Consider the following 12,934-nt stretch of genomic DNA (forward strand, 5'->3'; position numbering starts at 1 on the left):
ACAAGAAAACGAGCTAGAATTAAGATGCATGTTGTTGTCTGCATAACACATGATTTTGGGTCTTTTTCATGGCATTGTGCTCAGATGTTTCTCACTTTCCCGGAGAACGGCCTGCTGACTTGTTCGGCCGACCATCAGCTCATTCTTTGGAAGAACGGGGAGAAGCAGTCTCGGCTTCGCAGCCTGGCGCTCTTCCAAAAACTGGAGGAGAATGGCGGACTGTGAAAGGCGATCCTTGAACTTCTCCACGACAGAATGATGAAGAACCCCTCGCTTCAAACATTATAACCATACTTGGAGAAAGTACAAAGTGCTTAGCTCTTCTGGAATGTACGTCATGAAGTTAAGAGCGAGAAGAAAACGCAGAAAAGGTCTTCAAGCTGCTAAAGGCTCCATTAAGTGTTATTGTTACCATAGAGCAGATATCAATTTATCATTGTTTTCCTTTTGTATGTGTTGCTGATCAGGATGTATAAAAGTTCTAATTTATTGACATCTCTACTGGAACATTATTGCTGATTTCGGTTGCCCCTTTCCGTGTTTGTAAACCAGTCAAGTCACATTTTTTTGTTACGCCCTTAATTACAAAAATGTCTCAAAGCAGTCCACAGGTTATTATTACACCATCCCCTGATCTTAAACCAACATGTGGGCAAGGAAAAACTCAAAACCTTAGCATGAGGAAATTAAGAAACCTTGAGAAGGGGCCTCGCATGTGGTAATATTCCTTCCAGGATGACCAGGGTGCAATAAATTTAGCATTTAGTAACAAAACATAAATAATATGTAAAAGATTCTCCCGAAGGTGCATGACAGCAACGACCCCTGGAGCCTGTAAAATTGCCCAAAAAGTCCATAACAGCAATGACGTAGCTTTCCATCACTGTCGGCTGTCTATCTTAAGTATAGATTTAAAAACTTCCACTGCAGATCTTATCTCTCGGGGCAGAGCATTCCACAGCACCGGGGCCGGGATGGAGATCAATCTAGAGCCTGCAGACTTCTTCTTGGCTCTTGGAGTCACAAGTAGACCAGAATTTTCTGAGCGGAGGCTTTGTGTAGCAACATAAAGGGAAATCAAATCAGAGAGATAAGATGGGGCAAGTCCATGCAAAAATTCGTACGTTAGTAAGAGAACCTTAAAGTCACATCTTAAGCTAACGGAGCCAATGGCGCAATTCATGTCAGTTTATACCAACCGACTGACAGAAAAAAAATGTTGATGGTAGACTGTAAAACCTCAAATAAGCACAAAGTATGTGCTAGCAGCAAGATAGGAACTTTTATTTTATATTGTGGAACTATTACGTCAAGGCCGGGATTGACTTGGATGGATCGCGATATGAGTGCACTGCATAGAAGAGGTCTAAATGTAGTGGAAGCTAGCGCTCTTGTTGGTGATTGGAATGAGCGAAGAGGTTTTGTAAAAGGATAGTGGGATGTTTAGACATGTTCTAAGGAATGGGCAGGGCACCTGTATGATGCGGCAGGGGTAAACCAGCGAAAGCTGTCGGGCCCTGTTGTTGAACAAAAGAGTGTGTTGTGTCACCCTGACCCAAGTGGTATGGCCGCTTTCTTGTGTCCCGTTTCATCTGGAGGGACGAAAGCATAACCAACTTGGGTGCCGAGGTGGTTAACTTCTTTGGGTGTTTGGGCATTTCGGTTGGCCATGGTCCAAAAAATGTTGTGTGTGTTTTTTGCTACTTTTTCCCTTTTTATTTTCTTTGTTTTTGTATATGTGTTTGTCTTGCTGTCAGTCACCCCTCTCGAGGGATATGACCAGGGTACATAGACAGATAATATCATTGTTATAATTATTATTTTTAAGGATCTACTAGCTAGAACCAGTGGTAGCAAACAGTCCATAGTGGGCATTTTTGTCATACACACTTCCCTGACACTTACTTAATAAGGCATTTGGAATTCAAGTCAATCTAAACCAGACAATTTACCAGTTATGAAATGAGCATTAAAAACACGGACATTCCTTCTAATGTCCTCGTCCCAGTCAGTTTTCATAGTGGTTTGCAACCACATGCTCCTACGGTGCTTTTGAAAAAGCTTGTTTCCTTTGGGAATCGCAAAACATTTGTGTTTGTTAAAATTGTGACTCGTGCACCCGTACGCACAACACCTCTCCATGTTTTGGTAAATTGCGAATCTAAAAACGCAACTCAACATACATTTCTTCTCTAGCTCTATTCGAACCTATACTCCTACTCCCGCTGTTGTGGGTCAACAATGTGCACACATCCTGTGATTATCCGAGGATGACATAGTCCGGAAAGGCATAGTTTTTATTTGTATTTGTATTTTAGCACTTTATATTAGCAGACCTTAATCAAACAACATTGTTCGTGTGGATATTTTGAAATTAAATCAAGCATATTGTGACAAATATTCCCAAAGCTGTGTGTGTATTTAAGTCTATTGTATGATTAGTTACTGTACTTTAATCCAAGGAGCCTGTCCTGTGCCAGTCAGTAAAAAAACAGTTTGAAATACTAGGTAAACATGAACATAACAATACGTATCACACCAATGTTAATTTTTATTAAAACAAAATCATAAAAATCATGTATTTCTTTTACATAGAAAAATCCTTATCTAAGTTCACCTTCCATGTTTCCTGGCATTTTGCTGGCACTGTTTTTTGTTCGCATTAAATAATATAGTGCCATCTAGTTGTCAAATATTACACACTGGGGCTTTAAAATAAATGATGTGGGTCTCCAAAAAATAATCAAGCTGTTTTGCTTTCATGAGTCAATGAAGGTTCCCGACCCCCGTTCATTCTCGCTAGGTCTTGTCAAATAGCACCATCTAGTGGCACGTTTAGCGTTATTCCTATTTCGCGTTAAAACGTATGGTTTTTGTTTGTCACAAAGTAAAATATCCTGTGTTTTAACAATGTTGACAGTTTATTGATACATTTGGTGCATTTTTGACTCCGATCGTATACATTTCCAGGCTGCTTGGATTTCAAACGTCAAACAAAGAGCAAGTCAGGTGATAAACAAATGAGCACTTTATTAGGCTCGAGTAACGGGAGATACTTCCGGGTCGGATGAGAGCTATGAGGATAAATCAACTGCCAAGGATTGGCGCAGTCAAACTTGACATTTTTCCCCTTCTACTAAAATAATAATAAAAAATAAATCCAGTTGTAAAAGAGTTGATACCTTTAAAAAAAGTGAAGGATCTGTAACGCGGACACTACTTTGGCCACACGCAAAGGATTGTGGGTAACGTAAAGCTAGAGCAAACCCCGCGCCTCTCGTATGCATAAAAAATGTTAAGACTCTCAGAAATGTCTAATAATGTATATTAACTGCTGTTGGGAGGAATAGTTAGGCAGCGGTGTTGTCAACATGAGTGTCAACGAGCATTCCCTGCAAGCGCTGTCCTGGCGGAAACTCTACCTCAGCCGGGCGAAACTCAAAGCTTCCAGCAGGACCTCCGCGCTTCTCTCCGGATTCGCAATGGTGAGATGTCCTAGATGCCTTAAACATTATCATATGAAGTTGCTGAATGCAGCACTATGTCCATTACATCGATTTTGATCCATCTTCTTTCTAATTGTTTATGTTTGTTGCTAGGCAGAGTACTTGGCCGCTAGTCATCCACCAATCACAAATTTAATACTTGCCAGCCACACCCATTCATTCATTTGTTTTCTGCGCCGATTATCCTCACAAGGGTCGCAGCGGTGCTGGAGCCAGCCATCTTCGGACAGTGGGCAGGGGACATCCTGAACTGGTTGCAGAGACAGAGAAATCACTTACTTAATTTATACCTAGGGACAATGAACCTTACATGCATATTTTTTAATGTGGAAGAAAACCGTGCAGGCACGGGAAGAACATGCAAACTCCACACAGTGAGGTCGCGGTAGCTGGAATTGAACCCTAGATCCCTGCACCGTGAGACTACATGATAACCACCCAGCCGCCAAGCCTGCGCCAGCCATACCCATTAGGCCTTAATATCTGGACAATACATTATTTTTTTACTCCTGTTGAAATTATTAGATTGAACTCGCTCAACCTGAACCATGGAATACGGCAGGGGTGCGAAAACTACGGCCCACGGGCCAGATTCACGAATTTCATCCCGCTCGCCAGACAAAAATGAGACGAGCACAAGAAAAAATGAACCCTAATAATATTAATCAATGACCTGCAATTTTAACTATGTCCATTGAATGTTGCCAAAGATAAGCACCACTTCCATAGCTATGTTGGCTGAATACAGTTGATCAACCAGAGAACATTCTAGGAAACGAACCATCCTGATGTTATTTTACCTAAAATGGTAGCCACAAATGCGCCGTTTAATGGAGGGGTGCGTCGTTGGAGGTGTCCTTAAAGAGTTTGAAATTAAATAATTTCTTTGTTAAAGGTGGGGTGCGTAGTTTGAGGTGTCCTTTAAAAAGTTAAACGTTTTCTCTATTAAGTATGTGTTAAGAATTCCCAACTGAGTTCAAAGAGCCCTTATGCTTTATTTTCCATTGCACCTATCTACTTTTATCTTACTTCTATCAGGCCTGTTCGGGGCGTAACAAACCCCTTAAAAATGAAACAAGAAGAAACTGAGAAAGGCATGGAAATTATGTGTTACTCTGCCACCATCTCCTGGCTTCAAGTCATGATTGCAGCCTTAAGTTTTTTAAACCGGCATCCCACCTTGAAGTATGTGTTAACAATGCCCAACTGAGTTCAAAGAACCTTTGTATTTTTTCCTCCCGTGCCTAGCTGTTATTGTCTTACTTTTACATATTCCAGTGACAGAGGTGCATTGCGCTGGAGGAAAGGGGATGGGAAGGAGAGTGATTTCATGCATGTGCTGGCAGTTTTCTTTAAGGAACCCTAATTTAAGAAGAAGAAGATGAATTTACTTTTATTGTCATTCTTGTGCCCATGCACACAGAACGAAATGTCGATACATCTGACCCGCACAGTTAAACTGTAGCGAGCCGATGTAGCCGCAGCCGAACAGGGCGCCGCCATTTTAGACCCAACTGCTGTGTTGGGAGTCATTAGGTGAGCAAACCCCCCAATTCCAACCCTTAATGCCGAGCGCCAAGCAGGGAGGCAATGAGTACCAATGTTGTAAGTCTTAGGTATGACTCGGCCGAGGCTTGAACCAGTGGTTCTCAGATAGTGGGGCTCCACCTAGGGCAGGGGTCGGGAACCTTTTTGACTCAAAGAGCCATAAAAGCAAAATATATCAATTTTATTTTGGGAAAGAGCCACACCATATATTATGAGACAAATTTACTAAATTGCTAAACTCGCGCCCCAGACAAAAGCTTAGTCTTCAGCACATTTATTTTTGATGATTTGATAAAAATTATGAAAAGAGAATAATGCCAGAGCCCGTGTCCTAAAATCAACAAACATACCACTTTAAACTTGTCTCTTTCTTGCAATTACTCAAGATCGGTTAAACTCATTTTGACCCTTTTTTTCATACATATTGGTTTCAAAACCAGATGTAAGCAGTTATTTTGTAAAAACGTCACAACAGTCTGCAAACAGGGAGCCTGATGTTCTTATCTATGGCGCAGACGGCGTAGGGCGAGAGATGGGAGGGAGTGCTTGCACTTTTTGCATAGCTCCACCCATCCCTCCCACTCACCCAATCAAAAAACTTTAAGTTCTCTTCTGGTGTTTTGGCGGATTTACAGTTTGTTCTGTGGATTCATCATAAGGTATCTGAACACTGAAGACAGATAATATAGTGATGTTTTATATAACGGATTATTTAGCGTTGTACAGCCAGAACGAGTTTTTTTTTTGTTTTTTTTTTTGTTTTTTTGTGACACCTTGACTGTAAATTGTAGTGAAAAACGTGCCCTATATATACTGCAAAGTACTGCCTTACTGTTAGCTTTGGTTTGGCTCTGCGTGTATCTGAACAGGATTAGTAGCTCATGTTTTGGACGAGATGGAGAAAATTTGCATGCAATCAAATTTGTTTCTAAGCCACAGGTACTCATAGAAAGAGCCATATATGGCTCGCGAGCCATAGGTTCCCGACCCCTGACCTAGGGGGTTTGAGATAATGAACTTTGTTTTTACTGTCCTAAAATAACGTGCCATTGCACCTCCACTACATTAGGGGGCAGCAGCGCTCTCAATGGCAGAGTGTGCGCTCAGGGGTAAAGCATCCACACTTTGCACATTCATAGCTGAGAGAATGTGTAAAGTGTAGACACGAAGTGTTGCAAACCCTCAAGTAACCCAATGAAAAAATATTTAACGGGAATGAGAAGAAAGGCAGAGATAGATGGGGATGAAGAGTAGAATGAAAGTCTCCCGAAAGCTAAGATGTGGAGGTTTATAGAAGCATATGTAGCAATCGGCTCCACTGCAACCACTTTGTTAGACAAGGAAATAATGGTGTGCACGCTGTTTAAAAATATTGGCAGCGGACAGCATGAAGCCAAATTAAATAAGCTGTCAATCAACGACGTTGCACCAAAATCTGGCTGCTAAGACGTGAGAGGTTTTCTTTTTCTGAAGGGGGGTGTGACAGAAAATAATTGAGAAGCATTGTTTCAAGGCAGTACGATTGCACTCACCTGGAATCAAAAACACACAATTAAAAAGATAGCACCTGGGTGTCTTTGCAGGAGTTTAAAGAAGCTTTAGCTCTTTTTCATAATAGATTGGAAATCGAATAGCCTACTTCCCAAATTTAGGTAAACAATTTCATGAAAAAGATACAAATAAAAAGCAGAAACAGTACATCAATATTTTCAATAATTTATTGTAATGCTAACATAATATGTTTAAAAAGTACTTTAAAAATGTGTTGATATTTTGTTATCTTTTTTTTATCCCTCCATGTATCCCATAAAAAACAGATTTTTAATTTTAATAATGGCCAAAAATAAGATATCTGGCTACATTTTTCTCCTCTTACTCTTGATTAATTTTATTTGTTAATGTATTAAAGTTCATTAAATAAAACACTTTTGAAGAAGCCCTAATAAGTTTTGCAATGCAAATGATCAAATTTGGTGGGGAGTTATTACCTTGCCATTACTTTCACTTAGTCTATCTGTAAATAAATATTTTTCTTTCTAGATTTTGAGTGTTTCAAAACCAATTACAGTGAAGAAAAGAAATATTTGAACACCCTGCTATTTTGCTATTTCTCCCACTTAGAAATCATGGAGGGGTCTGAAATTGTCATCGTAGAGGGATAAACTAAAAAGAAAAATCCAGAAATCACAATGCAAGATTTTTTAACGATTTATAAGTGTGATACAGCTGCAAATAAGTATTTGAACGCCTGTGTATCATCTAGAATTCAGACCCTGAAAGACCTGTTAGTCCGCCCATTAGAAGTCCACCTGCACTCCATAATCAGATGCTCCTGTTTGAGGACCTTTGCTGCACAAAGACACCTGTCCAACCAATCCAATCAGTAAAACTTTAACTTGTCCAAAGACACCAGAGACAAAATTGTACACCTCCTCAAGGCTGGAAAGGGCTACTGAGCAATTGCCAAGCAGCTTTGTGAAAAAAGGTCCACTGTTGGAGCAATCATTAGAAAATGGAAGAAGCTAAACATGACGGTCAATCTCAATTGGAGTGGAGCCCCATGCAGGATAATACCCCGTGGGGTCTCAATGATTCTAAGAAAGGTGAGGAAACAGCCTGGAACTACACGACGTCAATGACCTGAAAAGAACTGGGACCACCTTTTCTAAGGTTGCACCTACAATAAAAAATTCTGACCCCTCCATGATTTCTAAGTGGGAGAAATAGCAAAATAGCAGGGTGTTCAAATACTTATTTTATTCACTGTATATGAAATGGTCCCTTTATAGACAAATATAAAACAATAACCAGTGCAGGTAAATGCAAACAAGAAAAAAATTGTGTGCCTTATGGTAAATGGTCTGCATTATGTAGCGCTTTTCAAGTCTCTGAAAACGTCCCAAAGCGCTTTACAATGTGCTTCACACACAATTAACGTAAATTCCGGACTATAAGCCGCTACTTTCAACTTTCAACCCTGCGGCTTATTCAGTGATGCGGCCAATTTATGTAATTTTTCTAACGGCCGCTAGCGGCGCTCGAGTGTTGCTACCATTAACTGCCCTGTCAAAGCTGTATTATTATTATTAAAGCTTTGAAAACTCTCGGTGTACCGTCTTTCTTTGTAAATATGTGTAACCCATGTATAATATGTATTTGCAACTGTATATTTTCGGAATGTATTTATTTGTATTTACTTTAGACACTTATTCTGATATGTTTTGCACGGGTGAACGAAAAATGAGGAGCGGAACAAACGCGGGGTGCCGAGTTTAAGTGGGGACCGCTAAAGGTGAGGGGCAGACAAGGAAAGAAGAGGGGGTAAAAAGTTGGTTAAAGAAAAAGGAGTTGCGTGAGTAAATGTGTTCATCTGATATATTTTTCCCACCCTTACCTTTTGAAATATACACTTTTTTCCTTGGATTACTTTCAACAGGACCTGGACTCTGCAGGTCTGCATCAAACCCTAAGTACCGGTATCATTTTCCATTCATTTTGCCGGCTGTGGTTTTTGGACTGTGGACTTTAATGAAGGACATTTAGTTTGAAATCGGGTTTGGGTTAATTTTGTGTCTGTGTTACATGTTTAAATGTGGGCGCATGCGGCTTATATACAGGTGCGGCTTGTCTCATCTCATCTCATCAGCCGTACCGCTTATCCTCATTAGGGTCGCGGGGGGGGCTGGAGCCCATCCCAGCCATCTCCGGGCAGTGGGCAGGGGGCACCCTGAACTGGTTGCCAGCCAATCGCAGGGCACACGGGGACAGACAACTCATTCGCTCATTCACACCTAGGGAAAATTTGGACCGGCCAATTCACCTGAAATGCATGTTTTTGGAACGTGGGAGGAAACCGGAGTGCCCGGAGGAAACCCACGCAAGCACGGGGAGAACATACAAACTCCGCACAGGAAGTCTCGAGCTGGATTTGAACCCACGACAGGTTCCCATGACATGAACTGTGCCGCACAAGCGCTAACCACTGCGCCGCCGTGCTGCAGTGCGGATTGTGTATGTACAAAATTGGTTTTCCTCTTAAAATGTGGTGGGTGCGGCTCATAATCAGGTGCACTCTATAGTCCGGAATTTACGGTATTACACATACTGTAGGGCATAATGCGCACCCAAACTTGAAATTCATGCATGTTATACAGTATATTACACATCTGTAATACTGACTATAAACTGTATGTTCCTATGCCCCGCCATCTCCACCTTAGACTGGATTAACGTCGTATCCTGGGAGTTTTATTATGTTATCCTTGTACCTCGTGTATTGCCTAGGTACTAGATTTAAGACTATCGGCATATCCAAAGAAATTAAATGCCTCATGCAGATTTTTTCAAACCGATGCAGCCCTTTTCCCACTCCTTGAATACGGGAAGTAACCATTTGCGTGTTAATGTTCAGGTGGCCATGGTGGAAGTGCAGCTGGACAACAGCTACCCGTACCCACCCGCCCTTCTGATCGCCTTCAGTGCCTGCACCACCGTCCTGGTGGCCGTGCACCTTTTCGCCCTGATGGTCAGCACCTGCATCCTTCCCAACATCGAGGCGGTCAGCAACGTGCACAACATCAACTCTGTGAGCGAGTCTCCGCACGAGCGCATGCATCGCCACATCGAGCTGGCCTGGGCCTTCTCCACAGTCATCGGCACGCTGCTGTTCCTGGCCGAGGTGGTGCTCCTCTGCTGGGTTAAGTTCCTGCCCGTCAAGCCCAGCAAAGGCGCCAACAACACGGTATCGGCGGGCGTGGCCGCCGCCATCACCTCAACCTCTATTATGGTCCCCTTCGGCCTGGTGTTCATTGTTTTCGCCGTGCATTTTTACCGCTCGCTGGTCAGCCACAAGACAGACCGACAGTTCCAGGAGCTGGAGGAGCTCTCCAACCTCACCAGGCTCCAGAACGAGCTGGACAATAGAGGCGAGTTTATCTATAATTCGCCAAGCTTACATTTTCCTTAAGGCTTACGCAAGAGAGGTGTTGAGTGACAGTTGTTTAGAAAAACTTGGCAAATCTTGAGTTTACTGATTGTATTTTATTGCGCACACAACATCGAGTATCCAAAAAACATCTAAAACAAAGAGTCAAATTTTGGCCAACATCTGGTGCAACCAGTTTTAGTTTGATTGCTGCATTTGACTATCAGTGAAAATTCAAAACAACCCAAAAAGGATAATCACTGTGCAAAATCCTTTAAAGCAGTGTTTCCCAACTGGTGGGCTGGGACCCAAAATTGGGAAGTGGGCCTTTGCCCTGGCACAATAATCCTAGAAGAAGAAAAAAAAAACAGAGGGTCAATTAAACCATAAATTGTGATAATGCCCTGCTCAATCTTTTCTTCCTGTTCACTCCATCGGCGCTGTCCAATTTGTGTTTAAGTGGGACCACATCTCAATTTACTGTGATTTCTTTTTGTTTTATTTCCCTTTTCTGCCATTAATAATAGGGCTCAAGAAAGTTAGTGATCAGGGGAAGGAAACGCGGGAAACAGTGACAACAATGATTGAGTCAAAATCAGGGTTCCCGCAGATGCTTGAAAAGTCTTAAAAGGTATTTAAAAGGTATTGAATTCATGATTCTAAAAATAAGGCCTTATTTGGCATTAAAATGTCTTGAATTCGGTTTTCAAAAGTCTTAAAAATTATAATGCAAAAATATAATAAAATTTATAATTTTTCCACATCCAGCGGATGTTTTTTTTCCAGGCATGTGTTTGGATGATACTACACTCAAAATTAAAGTAAGCATTTGTTTGAAATTCCCTTTAATTCATGTGTTTTTTTTTTGTTTGTGTTTTTCAATTGTGGGATTTTTTTTGTCAACTTGATCTTAAATTTGATCTCAAAAGGCATTTAAAAAGTCTTGATTTTAACTTGCCTTTAGCTGGAAATATTGTAGGAGTGAAACACTGCTTGAAGGTACAATAAATGACTTAAATATGTTATATTTCTATCTTTTTACTATTATATGGAGCTTTATTATCTACACAAATAATTGTCGTTTAGGTACACGATATTTTTACATTTTTTGAGTATGAACTCCTTTTAGCATGCCATTATATACGGTATTTAAATTCGTTTTTGTTTTGCTGGTTATTTTCCATCCATACAGCCATTATCTGCACCGCTTATCATAAGTAGGGTCGCGGGGTTGCTGGAGCCCATCCAAACCATTTTTGGGCAGTGGGCAGGGGACACCCTGAACTGGTTGCCAGCCAGTCGCGGGGCAAATAGAAAAAGACAAATCACTCCCTTATTCTCACCTAGGGACAATTTGGACCGGCTAAACAACCTGACATGCATGTGTTTGGAATGTGGGAGGAAACCCACGCAGGAAAACATGCAAACTCCGCACAGGGAGGCTGCGGTAGCTGGACTTGAACCGTGAACATCTGCACTGTGGGGCTGGTTATTTTGTTGTAAAAAAATGTGAATAGATTCCACCCTCTCTGCTTTAAGCTGCACAATTCCTTTCATCAATACATTTGAAATGTGAAATGTTTTTCGGCAATTTGAATCGCAGCTTGTCCTTTGGGTGGAATGGGCGGGTCTTTAAGTGTAGAACAATTGCTTTAAAGGGGCATTGTGTATTGTTTAAGACCTTCTAGTGTAAAAAAAACATCCATTCATAAAACAAACTACTGGTTTGAATAATAATAAAAAATACACTATCATATAGATGCGCGTTTTCTTTCAACTTTCTCTAGTGTTGAGAAATTTACTTTACATGAGTCTTACCTAGAGGGAGCTGAAATGATTGTCGGCCATCTTGCTGCTAAGTCTACCCCCAAAAACAAAAATCTTGCAAATGGCTGTGAGAAAAAAAAGAAAAGAAAACTGTTGCGGTTTGGTCACTTTAAGTCTCCATAGTTTGCATTCTTCCTTGTACTTTGGAGCGCTCATTTTTAGTCGCATTACGCAGTACGACAGCTATTGGTCAGATTTTACAGAGTCCATTTGAGCTTTGGATTTTTGAGGATACACGTAGCAGCAAGATGACGGACAAGCATTTCATCTCATAGCTGCACCGCTTATCCCCAGTAGGGTCGCGGGGGTGCTGGAGCCCATTCCAGCAATCATTGGGCAGTGGGCAGGGGACACCCTGAACTGGTTGCCAGCCAACCGCAGGGCACACAGGGACAGACAACTCACTCGCTCATTCACACCTAGGGACAATTTGGACCGGCCAATTCACCTGAAATGCATGTTTTTGGAATGTGGGAGGAAACCGGAGTGCCCGGAGGAAACCAACGCAAGCACGTGGAGAACATACAAACTCCGCACAGGAAGTCTGGAGCTGGATTTGAACCCACGCACGAGGTTCCCAAGACATGAACTGCGCTAACCACTGCTCCGCCGTGCTGCCTGGACAAGCATTTCAGCTCCATCTAAATGAGACTTATGTAAAACAAATATAATTATTTCCATCAACTAGAATTTAAAAACAAATGTGTTTATATAATAGTTTGTGTATTTTTTCTTTTTATTCAAATCAGTACGGTTTTCTTTCATGAATGAAGTTTTTATTTTTTGAACATTAGGAGGCATTAAATCATCACACAGTGCCCCTTTAAAACTTTGAAAATCGGATCTTTGAGCGATTTTAATCCGAAAAGGTCAAAGATGACGATACTTTATACTTGCAATTGCTGTCCTTGAATCGATACCTCTTGATAATCACTCAACTATTTTACGTCCTTGATGAACCGTGTATTCCGACTTTAATTCCAAGAATAAAAGTCTTGAGTTTGGGCTGGTTACCTAAACTTAATGGTGGCAACGCGGATCAGTCTTCGAATTTTTTTGAACGTTCACAGGTTGAGCATTTAGGTTTTACTCCAAGTATTTACTCTGAAAACACATTGTACTGCCAAAT

General features: G+C 41.3%; 2 protein-coding genes across 2 annotated transcripts in view; both read left to right on the top strand.

Annotated features, from left to right (window-relative positions):
* wdr41 (WD repeat domain 41) overlaps positions 1 to 493 on the top strand; it is a 29,154-nt gene extending 28,661 nt beyond the window's left edge. The window contains exon 14 of the mRNA XM_088355893.1: positions 85 to 493. Within this exon, the coding sequence (XP_088212019.1) occupies positions 85 to 225 (141 nt within the window). The 3' untranslated portion in view covers positions 226 to 493. The remainder of the gene's footprint in view (positions 1 to 84) is intronic.
* Positions 494 to 3,077: 2,584 nt separating this feature from the next.
* orai1b (ORAI calcium release-activated calcium modulator 1b) lies at positions 3,078 to 12,810 on the top strand. The gene is made up of 2 exons (XM_088355894.1): positions 3,078 to 3,485; positions 9,466 to 12,810. The coding sequence occupies exons 1-2, from the start codon at positions 3,372 to 3,374 to the stop codon at positions 10,018 to 10,020; spliced, it is 669 nt and encodes a 222-aa protein (XP_088212020.1). The 5' UTR covers positions 3,078 to 3,371; the 3' UTR covers positions 10,021 to 12,810.
* The last annotated feature ends 124 nt before the right edge of the window (positions 12,811 to 12,934 follow it).

The sequence above is a fragment of the Urocampus carinirostris genome, chromosome 16, assembly GCF_059441175.1.
Source record: "Urocampus carinirostris isolate Australia breed hairy pipefish chromosome 16, RoL_Ucar_1.0, whole genome shotgun sequence".
Lineage (NCBI taxonomy): Eukaryota > Metazoa > Chordata > Actinopteri > Syngnathiformes > Syngnathidae > Urocampus > Urocampus carinirostris.